Raw genomic sequence first — 11,586 nt, forward strand, 5'->3', positions numbered from 1 at the left:
TGCGCACGGCTCATAAGCTTCCACACTTGCTATCTGCAATCTACTTCTCGCAGAAGTATGTTGATGCTAATGTTAACACGGGGCTTGTTAAAATGTCACTGACATTCGACTGTTTCATCGATGGTGTTGTTTCATTGCAAATTCGAATCCGAACGTTTTCTCTCCTCAAAGGCTAATGAATCCTCCGGTGAATTCAAGCTGAAGTGCATTCGTGGGGCTCATTTAAAGGGGCGTTTATCTGTTTCGACTGACGGCCAGTGTCATCCAATCAAAATTGCGCTTTCCGCCAACTGCAGCCCCAACGGGAAATCAACAGCGAAAAAAATGAGAATATGTATATAGTTTTATCGGCGAGCCATATGCAATCATCAAAAGAGCCATATATGGCTCGCGAGCCATAGGTTCCCGACCCCTGATATAGCACAACAGCTCTGGTCACAAGTTGCAATTGCACACTGCTGAGCACCAACAATTTCCGGTGATGCAAGACGCGCGCCACCATAGGTTAAATAAAGGTTCACCTGATTTATTTTTTAACACTTTTTGTAAAAAAGAGACAGATAGGTGTAGTGTACAGGAACACAAAAATATATATTAATAACATGCACAAAGAAACACAAATGGATGTTTGCGTGTTTTTTTTACACATTTGCACCCCTCGCAATCACTTTTCACACATACAAAGACAGTCTCTTTATATTAGGTATCATAGGGACGATGTTGAGAAAATGTTATACTTTTCAGTGTGCCTTTTGGTGCAGAAAGTACAGAATATTCCGAAACTTTTTTATGTACTTCCTGAGGCTGCTAAAAAAGCATGGCCTGCCACAGTAGGTGCTTTGACATTTCTATACGGCTGTCATCAAAGCCATCCTGTGTTCTTCTATCACAGTTTGTTTCAGGCCGCCACAAAAATGGACAAAATCCGACTTCAACGGACAGTTAGGACGGCGGAAAAATAATTGGCACCTCCCAACCCACTCTCGAGGACTTGCACACTGCAAGAATGCAAACAAGGGTGCGGAAAATCCGATTGGACCCTCTGCACCCTGCCCACCATCTTTTCCAGCTACTCCTCTCAGGCAGGCGCTATCGATCCATGCGCACCAAATCCAGCAGACAAACAGCTTCTTCCTCCAAGCCATTAAGTCTCTAGACAGTAACCCAAATAGAACTGGATAGTGCCTCATTTTTTTTTAGGATGATACTAGTACAGCGTGTTCTACCACAGACAATTCCTTGCGTGTTCTACATACTTGGCAAGAAAGATTATTGTGATTCTGGCAAGATGTCATTTGATGCACATCATGAACATGTGGCCTTCACAGATCACATTTATTTTTGTAACGTGAATCACAAAAAAAAGATCAGCAGTCGGACCCCAACTAGTGAGTACTAAATTTGCCATGAAGCCCATCTATTATAGCGGTCCCCAACCTTTATTGCAACACAAAGACAGCGAACAAAACCAAAGGTAGAAGGCAATTATTTTCACACTAATGCCATGACATCTAAGCAGTTTCCTGTAATGACTTGAGGCATTCTGCCTTTTTAAATGAGTTGACCACCCCAAATTAAGGCAAATAACTGGAAAATTGGGTAGTTAGTGAAAGAGGGGCTCTACACGTACATACTGTAAATAAAACACTTAAAAGAGCACTTACATCCAGTTTAAGCATCTGTCCAATGACGATCTCAAGCAAGTCTCGTCGAATGGTTGGGAGGTACGAAGTCACAGTCAAAAGGTTGTGCACGTAACACTCCTGCAGAACAAAAATACAGTAAAGTCTCGTTATATCGATATTCAAGGGAGTCCGAAAAAATATCGATATAACCGGGACTATCGATATATCCGACCCTGTTTGCATGTAATTTTCTCCGTGCGTGCATAGAAATAGTATCGATATAACCGGGACTATCGATAGATCCGATATCGATATAACGAGACTTTACTGTAAATAAATTTACATGCTGTATGAACTTGAGCTTTGGGAGTGAAAGGTACTTGTTGAAAAAGAAATTGACTTCAATGATCTCTGCAAACTCTTCTGAAAAGATTATCAGTTTGTGAGCATACCTTCAACGTAAAAGTACACTGGTCTTTGCATAACCAAACGAGTGTCGTGGGGCCAGATATTGATGGGGTGTTAGGCTGATGCCAATATTGTATCTTAACAAATTAAAAATACTTCAACATAACAATGATATGAATTAAAGGCAGAACATTTCACTGCTTTATAATCATGTGTCATGAAGTATTTAATTTTTAATTTGTGGCGGGTCTTTAACAACTTTTTTTTTTTAATATCCTGATTTTATTTTGTCTTTTGTTGTTATCGGTTCATGTTTATAATTTTTATTTTTAATACAGCGTCAAAATCTGGCTGTTTTTGCACATTCTAAATGAGCGGTCAATTAAATCACCCGAGCGGGAATATGCATTGTATGTATTTTCAATCTCTTACCAAAGTTCTGGAGGACTTTTGAACAAAAGGAAAGCTGTCTTGCAAAATAGGCACCAAAAAGTGACTCGTTCTGAAAGAAGGAAGAGCAAAACACGAAGCACTTAAGAGGCAACTAGCACAAAGCTTTCAACATAACACAGTGTGTGCAAAACTGAATGAATAACAGACAGGCAAAAGAACGTTACAAAGTGACTTACGATGGAACATATCTGGTGATGAGCTGCAAAGCCTGATGGCAGTGGCTGAAATTTCTGCGGAGATCTACCAATATGAGGGGAGTAAAGTGTTAATTTGGGCAGGGAAAACTTCTTTCAAAAGCTTTATTAGTGGTCAGGCAACATAAAGTGTTTTTATACAAGATATTGACCAATCTCAGGTGAAAAAAAAGCTCACTCACTTTGACAATGGAAATGGTTGAACAAACAGTTTTTGGTGTCTGCTTCAATTTTGGAAGTACAGTAAGGTAACATTGTGTATGAAATGAATTGTTAGAAATTTCCACTGAATGTTACCGCCTTTTTACTAAATGTGTTTAAATGTGTAAATCTGCAAACAGAGACTAGTTAAATTTGGGGGAAAAATACACAGTATTTTCAAATGAATAAACAAGAGTATGAGAGTCCAGTAATCCCTCGATTATCGCAGTTAATGCGGACCGGGGCCACCCGCGAAAGATGAAAAACCACGATGATCAGTTAATAAATTTGTCTCAAGGAATATGGCGTTTACATACTATTTCGCAGATACTTGGAGGAGGAAATGGAAATAGATTAAAATAACATGCACTGTGATTTATCAAGATTACGTCTGTTTTTAAAAAGTTTCTATCGAAGGGGCAAAGTTAAAGAAATCAACATTTATTGAAAAATGGAATCACTTTCAAAATTCAAAACATATTATTACACAACGAAATTTCAAGCTCAATAATACCTACTTGTGTTAAATTCCGCCAAATCACCGATGGTTTGTCCTGACCGAGCGCTCAACAAACTCCTCACTGACGCCCTCGCCTACACGCACAAACAAAACACGTGTACCGTCGCCGACCTACCTGCAGTTGAAATTTGCATACTCGGCACGGCAGCCAATCAGAAGCCTGCTTCTTTCTTCCGGACTTTCGCAAGCGTTATAAAGTCGTGCAATTGCATGTCATTTTCCAAAATAGATGCACAGAACCTCAGACCAGAAGAAAGATTCAAAAGAAGCTAACAACATATGTGACGCTAAAAAAAAACGTAAATTTACATTAAACCGTGACTGTAAAGTGTACGTGAGACTTATGAAAGGGGCTTAGTGGCTCGTAGGAAGCAATGCAAATGTTGTATTGTGCACCGCAATGACAATAGACTACTGCAGCAAAAGCTACAGCCTTGCACATTTGCCGTAAATTAAGCAAGGTAGCATTTGTCGTAGGTGCATTCTTGTTTTAAAGAAAAAAACTTTATACTTTGTTACAATGTTTTTTTAATGTGATTAGTTGTGGCTTTGTGCTTCAAAAAATGGGACAGGCAACTTTTCAGTATCTGCCCTGTTGTTCGCTAACTTTTTGTCATGAGTTTTAGACACTGTTTGAACTATAATTTGGGCAAGTTCGGCGGGCCGGATTAAAAAGCCTAACGGGCCGTATGTGGCCCGCGGGCCGTAGTTTGCCCATGGCTGCTCTAGACAGTAACCCAAATAGAACTGGATAGTGCCTCAATTTTTTTTAGGATGATACTAGTACAGCGTGTTCTACGGCAGACAAATTCCTTGCGTGTTCTACATACTTGGCAAGAAAGATGATTGTGATTCTGGCAAGATGTCATTTGATGCACATCATGAACATGTGGCCTTCACAAATCACATTTATTTTTGTAACGTGAATCACAAAAAAAAGATCAGCAGTCGGACCCCAACTAGTGAGTACTAAATTTGCCATGAAGCCCATCTATTATAGCGGTCCTCAACCTTTATTGCAACACAAAGACAGCGAACAAAACCAAAGGTAGAAGGCAACTCTTTTCACACTAATGCCATGACATCTAAGCAGTTTCCTGTAATGACTTGAGGCATTCTGCTTTTTTAAATGAGTTGACCACCCCAAACTAAGGCAAATAACTGGAAAATTGGGTAGTTAGTGGAAGAGGGGCTCTACACGTACATACTGTAAATAAAACACTTAAAAGAGCACTTACATCCAGTTTAAGCATCTGTCCAATGACGATCTCAAGCAAGTCTCGTCGAATGGTTGGGAGGTACGAAGTCACAGTCAAAAAGTCACTCCTGCAGAACAAAAATACAGTAAAGTCTCGTTATATCGATATTGTCCACGATATAACCGGGACTATCGATATATCCTGTTTGCATGTAATTTTCTCCGTGCGTGCAAGAAATAGTATCGATATAACCGGGACTAATAGATCCGATATCGATATACATGCTGTGTGAACTTGAGCTTTGGGAGTGAAAGGTACTTGTTGAAAAAGAAATTGACTTCAATGATCTCTGCAAACTCTTCTGAAAAGATTATCAGTTTGTGAGCATACCTTCAACCTAAAAGTACACTGGTCTTTGCATAACCAAACGAGTGTCGTGGGGCTAGATATTGATGGGGTGGTAGGCTGATGCCAATATTGTATCTTAACAAATTAAAAATACTTCAACATAACAATGATATGAATTAAAGGCAGAACATTTCACTGCTTTATAATCATGTGTCATGAAGTATTTAATTTTTAATTTGTGGCGGGTCTTTAACAACTCTTTTTTTTTTAATATCCTGATTTTATTTTGTCTTTTGTTGTTATCTGTTCATGTTTATAATTTTTATTTTTAATACAGCGTCAAAATCTGCCTGTTTTTGCACATTCTAAATGAGCGGTCAATTAAATCACCCGAGCGGGAAATGCATTGTATGTATTTTCAATCTCTTACCAAAGTTCTGGAGGACTTTTGAACAAAAGGAAAGCTGTCTTGCAAAATAGGCACCAAAAAGTGACTCGTTCTGAAAGAAGGAAGAGCAAAACACGAAGCACTTAAGAGGCAACTAGCACAAAGCTTTCAACATAACACAGTGTGTGCAAAACTGAATGAATAACAGACAGGCAAAAGAACGTTACAAAGTGACTTACGATGGAACATATCTGGTGATGAGCTGCAATGCCTGATGGCAGTGGCTGAAATTTCTGCGGAGATCTACCAATATGAGGGGAGTAAAGTGTTAATTTGGGCAGGGAAAACTTCTTTCAAAAGCTTTATTAGTGGTCAGGCAACATAAAGTGTTTTTATACAAGATATTGACCAATCTCAGGTGAAAAAAAAGCTCACTCACTTTGACAATGGAAATGGTTGAACAAACAGTTTTTGGTGTCTGCTTCAATTTTGGAAGTACAGTAAGGTAACATTGTGTATGAAATGAATTGTTAGAAATTTCCACTGAATGTTACCGCCTTTTTACTAAATGTGTTTAAATGTGTAAATCTGCAAACAGAGACTAGTTAAATTTGGGGGAAAAATACACAGTATTTTCAAATGAATAAACAAGAGTATGAGAGTCCAGTAATCCCTCGATTATCGCAGTTAATGCGGACCGGGGCCACCCGCGAAAGATGAAAAACCACGATGCGGCGACCCCTACATGGATTGGTAAATTTACATGTGTATGAGTACATTTCATTGAAAAGTATCATAAAGGACACATACTTTCATCATCATCATCATCTGAATCCGAGATCTCGACACCTCCTTCACAGATGGCAACTTTTTCTGTACACACACACACACACACACACAGGTACACATACGTCACGACACTTTGATCCTTTCGTCTTTCATCGAGAACTGCTTCATGTAACAAAGAGAGTACATAAAGTGCTTAAGAATGAATTACTTTCTGTGTCTTTGTTTTGCCATATTATTTGTTATTTAGTTTCCTTTTTGTTCTTTTAACTTCAAGATGGCGCCGCGAGAGTGGCTGCCTTTCCAGCAGCTCATGCATTTTGTTTTTCGACTTCTTTCTTTCATTTCATCTTTCTTCATAACTTTGCTGCTGTGAAATGTGCATTTATCCACAGTCTAATAAAGGTAAATCCAATCCAATCAGACCTCAAGAAACAGTGACGATATAAAGAAAAAAGTGTGATGAGCTGTGATGAAAGTGTGAAACCTACTGGGTGTAAAGTGGGACACAACCATTTTGAGACATGCACATAGAAAGACGGTCTGTGCCGACACCAGATTACTGAGAAAAGCCATGTACTCCTGTACCACTGCTTGGCTCCGACCCACCCAGGGAACCCGCTGCAAAATCCACAACAAGACAAGTTTCAATATAATTTTGATACTAAATTTAGTCAATGAGGAAAAAAAGGAATGCAGTTCTGCCACACTGACCAAGATGGTATAGATGAGCTGTTCATGATCTTTGGTGAGCTGAGCAACACAATTCCGAAATTCTTGTAGCCATGTAATGATCTGTGCGTCCTATGAGGAGAAAGAACATAGACAAAGCCGTGAACAGCTGCCACATAAAGGGGTCGGGAACTCAAAATGTTGAGAGAGCCAGATTGCAACAAAAACAAAAAACAAATACGCTGAGGGCCGCAAAAACATAAAAGCCTTAAAATGAGGGCAACACATGCTGTATGTATACATTTTTAAAACCCCATATGACAGCTCTCCTTTTTATTAACATATCAAAATATGTTGCTGCACCATATTTTGTTAGCGATATTAATCTACTACAAAAATGACAGTTAGCTTCAAATACAAACTGAGCCTTCATGATTAAATGTTTTCCCCGCAGTGCATGCCGTAGAGCAGGATTGCCCAACTTTATTTGAACAAAGATCTATTTTTCAAACAACCAGCCTCTCGATATAGATATACAAAATGATGATAAGGAAGGAACACAAGAACTTTCGACATCCGACGTCTCCGGAGAAGTTGTGTCCATAATTTGTAAAATGGCTTCAAATGACTTCTACTGAGCGTATTTTACAAAGATCCCACCGCATATAGCTATATTTTACGTTTTAAGACTCGCACTGAATATTCCGGAAGTCTTGTTTTTGAGTTGGTGACGAGTCCTCACCCTACGTCACTGAAGGAACGCCCCTCAGTGAGAAAGGACATACCTTGCATCACCTCAATGTATTTTGCAATACTTTGTTTGGTCTGAAAACTTCGTGTTGATCCGTGTTGATGGCAAAATTAGAATGAAAACACATAAATGACGCGAGGGTGTATCCTTGTGTGTGGCACCGAGCATCTATTTGACATTCACTGACAAAAATTGAAAGGAATTAATCAGCCCGTTTCCACGGAGCTTTGTCCCCCATCTTCTGCCTCTTTTCGGTGCTACATCCCCCCCCCACCCCACCAGATGACACCCATTCGGTGCTACATTTCCCCCCTCAAAATGAAACGCAATAATGTTTTTAATTGATTGCAAACATATGCTTTCCTCTTAAGAACTATTTGAATCATATTCATAACTAGATGAGTAACAAGAAAGCATATTATCCGAATCTGAAGCCATTGTTTTGATTCTCGAGCAAGGCAAGACGTCTTGCCGTGACACCACGAACATGGGGACGGGACCTTCTGAAGGAAGAAAAAATGGTTATTGGTGCCCTGAGCTGACTCATATATAGTTTCATTTTTTGCTTTTCACATGGATTGTTTTGTAGTCGCTTTTTTGCTTCTCACAGTGATTATTTTGTATCTGAGTCGAAACACCTGGGTACACTGATTGTTTTGTATTCGCTTTTTCGCTTTTCACATTGACTGTTTTGTATTCGCCTTTTTGTTTTTCTGAGTCGAAACACCTGGGTCGGATACACTGGCACAATCCGTCACACTGACCAAATTTGTTTTGGTTTTGGAAATTGCAGGTACTCACACATCTTTGTGTGCCTGCCAAAAATTGCTTGTTAGTCCGGGGCTGAGGAAAAAAGGAGGAGGAATGACTTATCTCCTGCGTGGACAGGCTGGCCACCTGTCTTAGCAAAGAGTGGGTCTATAAGATGGGGTTTTCCTCAATATTGGTTAGTCTGCTGTGAACTGTGCACGAGTGTCCAGCTTTGGGTTTTCCAGTCCAGATTACTCTACCGGGGTGTATTTGCCGGCTCTCCGCCCTCTGTCAACGGTAAGGTATACTATTCTGGATCTTAACCGTGATGTTGGAGTCTTTACGTGGGGGCATAGAGGTGACAGTTTGTGTCTAGCGTAATTACTCATGATCGGGAAATGCTGTAAATTGTTGTGTGTTTTATCAATAAATACATATTTATATATATACAGTCGTTATTTGTGGTCATTTCTCTGCTGCGATCTCTCCGAACCTGTAACAAGGCAAATTTTTCATAAACCACCTTCTCAAACTGGCCACTTCCGGTTTCAAATTGAAGTACTTTTTAGACACTTTAAGTCATTTTTAGTGGTGTTTTGCATTGACTAAAAATATCACACTGCATGTTTTGGGCATTTTAGATGCTATAAAACGTTTTTCTGATGTCAGTTAGGAAACAAAAAAGTGATGTCGGTTATCCTTTAAGAGACTTCTCATATGTGTCAGGGATATTCTGCTCTGACAACTGAGCTGAACTTTTATCTGTTAAGATTGTGCATGGCACAACAGAAAGTTAATGTTCCATGGCTTTTTTATTCTATGAAGGACAAAGAGAGAGTTATTTAGTTATTATTTATTTCATAAATAGTGGTACAGTAAAGTCTCGTTATATCGATATCGGATATATCGATAGTCCCGGTTATATTGATACTATTTCTATGCACGCACGGAGAAAATTACATGCAAACAGGGTCGGATATATCGATAGACCCGGTTATATCTATATTTTTTCGGACTCCCTTGAATATCGATATAACGAGACTTTACTGTGAAGAACTCAGAGAGGGTTATGTAGTTATTATTTATTTCATTAATAGTGTTATTTGTTTCGTGACTTTTTTCTGTAAAGAACCTGGAAAGGGTTATTTGGTTATGTGTGGCTTTCTGGAAAAAAAATATTTTTTTAAGCTCCCCTACGATCGCCATACTTTTTCTGTTACAAACTGACACCGGTCCCCCATCAGAGAAGGGAAATGTTATGTGGCCCTCGCAGGAAAAGGTTTGGGGACCCCTGCGCTATATAAACCTTCCCCAATCTTTTTCCATTTCAAACATTTTTGGAAAAACTCCAGGGAGGCACTGGGCGGCGGTAAAGAACCGCATGCTGCTACACAGCCGCGAGTTGACGACCCCATGCCGCAATGACGATGACTTGAGGGCTTCTTGAATATGCTTTACCTTTATCTCTGGGTCCGCCAGCTGATGCTTCAGCAGTTCGTAGTCTCTTAAGTCTCCCTTCACACAACAAAAAATGTTTATCACGCACGCACTCGGTCAGATAGAATAAGAATACAGTATTAGGAAATAGAGATATTTCAAAAGCCATCCCGAGTTTAAACGTATCACTCACCTGTTTATACTTGGCCAAAGTTTCCACAACACTACCGCCAAATCTGACCGTCTTCAAAGGCGGAGTGTTCATAAAATCCTGATCTCCGATCTCCATGCTTTCTAAATAAATGAAGGCTTGGTCTTGCAGGGTTATCTTCTCGAATAAGTATTTTATGGCAGCCGGACGAAATCATGTCACGATTTCGCAAATGATGTTAAAGAAAAATACTGTTAACCACCGAATAATCATATTTATTACCAATGGAAAATCTAAACTCCATTCAGATGGTAAACGTTTTACATGAAGTAAACAACCACATGGGCAAATTCCTCAGGCGAGAGCGTCTTCTTCTGACAATGTTACCGTGTCCTAAAGCAGACCCCACAATTAGCGTCATCTGGTGGATTTGAAAGATATAGCACCAGTACAGAAATTAATGACAACGAAATAAATACTTACCTCCGTTGTTTGAGTGAATATATTAGTTAGAATTCGGGTGTTGTCGATTGAAAAGATAATTTTCTAAATTAAATTTTGTCTTTGATCTGATTTAAATTACAGCTTTAAAAACTACTTTGTGAGGTCCTGTGGAGGAGAAATAGGTGGATGATGCTGTCTTGGCAATCCTTTTTCTGAGGAAAGAATTTGTAGAATTTGTCAAACTAAAAGATATAAATGTGATTTTTGTTGATTCACGTCGAACGTTCTGTAAAGAGTATTGGTTGTAGCGGTTGTGAAAGTGTGGCGTCACAGGTGCGCACTGCGGCGTTCACATGTGTACACCTTTGAAGTGCGCCTTTCAAACCTGTGATGTCTTTCAAGCCCTTTGATATATTTGACACAGCCTAACACATTTCCCACGCATGAAAATTGGTATAAAAGTAGCCGTCACAGGACAGATTCATTCGGACTCAGACACACGCACGCAGACTCGCAGAGACCCGCACAGTGGGGGACGGAGTTCACAGCACGTCTTGCTCGACTCCACGCCACGATCAAGGTCTGGCATACATCTGCGTGTCATTTGCCTGGGAGATCTGACAACTAGCAATTTACAAATAAAGAGAAACATCAAACTCTTTAAAAGCGCTATATAAATTAAGACAATGTTGCATTTTACTGAGTCACTGATAGTGTGACTCAGTCAGTAACTGCCTGACTTGCCTGACCTGCCTGATTTGTTTGCGTGCAGCGTGTAATCGCTTCCCATTCAGTGATGGTGTGGATAGGGTGGGTCTCTGCCAACTGTCTCCTATTCAAGTTGGTGTCCACAACTATCAATACATTTGTTACCCCTCTTCTTCTTTTCCTTTCGGCCTTTCCCTTCAGGTGTTACCACATCGAATCAATGTCCTCCATCTAACCCGGTTTTGTGCATCCTCTTCTCTCACACCAGCTACCTTCATGTCCTCTTCGACAACATCCATAAACCTCCTCTTCTGTCTTCCTCTCGGTCTCCTGCCTGGCAGTTCAAGGTTCAGAATCCTTCTCCCGGTATAGTCACTCTCTCTCCTCTGGACATGTCCAAACCATCTCAGTCTGGCCTCTCTGCCTTTCTCTCCAAAGCCTCTAATATGAGTTGTCCCTCTAATGTACTCATTCCTGATCCTATCCAACCTGGTAACTCCCAAAGAAAACATCAACATCTTCAGCTCTGCTACCTCCAGCTCTGCTTCCTG

The 11,586-nt window shown here is 40.0% G+C and overlaps 1 protein-coding gene across 1 annotated transcript in view; it reads right to left on the reverse strand.

The window, feature by feature from the left end:
• Nucleotides 1-10,261, reverse strand: part of rrn3 (RRN3 homolog, RNA polymerase I transcription factor) — a 46,914-nt gene extending 36,653 nt beyond the window's left edge. Inside the window, exons 1-8 of the mRNA XM_089017898.1 lie at nucleotides 9,926-10,261; nucleotides 9,754-9,810; nucleotides 6,837-6,926; nucleotides 6,614-6,743; nucleotides 6,147-6,209; nucleotides 2,663-2,726; nucleotides 2,466-2,535; nucleotides 1,665-1,763 (exon numbers count right to left, since the gene is read on the reverse strand). Of these exons, the coding sequence (XP_088874024.1) occupies nucleotides 1,665-1,763; nucleotides 2,466-2,535; nucleotides 2,663-2,726; nucleotides 6,147-6,209; nucleotides 6,614-6,743; nucleotides 6,837-6,926; nucleotides 9,754-9,810; nucleotides 9,926-10,021 (669 nt within the window). The 5' untranslated portion in view covers nucleotides 10,022-10,261. The remainder of the gene's footprint in view (nucleotides 1-1,664; nucleotides 1,764-2,465; nucleotides 2,536-2,662; nucleotides 2,727-6,146; nucleotides 6,210-6,613; nucleotides 6,744-6,836; nucleotides 6,927-9,753; nucleotides 9,811-9,925) is intronic.
• Between the last annotated feature and the right edge of the window lie 1,325 nt (nucleotides 10,262-11,586).

The sequence above is a fragment of the Hippocampus bargibanti genome, linkage group LG17 (assembly GCF_051943395.1).
Source record: "Hippocampus bargibanti isolate YZ-2025 linkage group LG17, ASM5194339v1, whole genome shotgun sequence".
NCBI lineage: Eukaryota > Metazoa > Chordata > Actinopteri > Syngnathiformes > Syngnathidae > Hippocampus > Hippocampus bargibanti.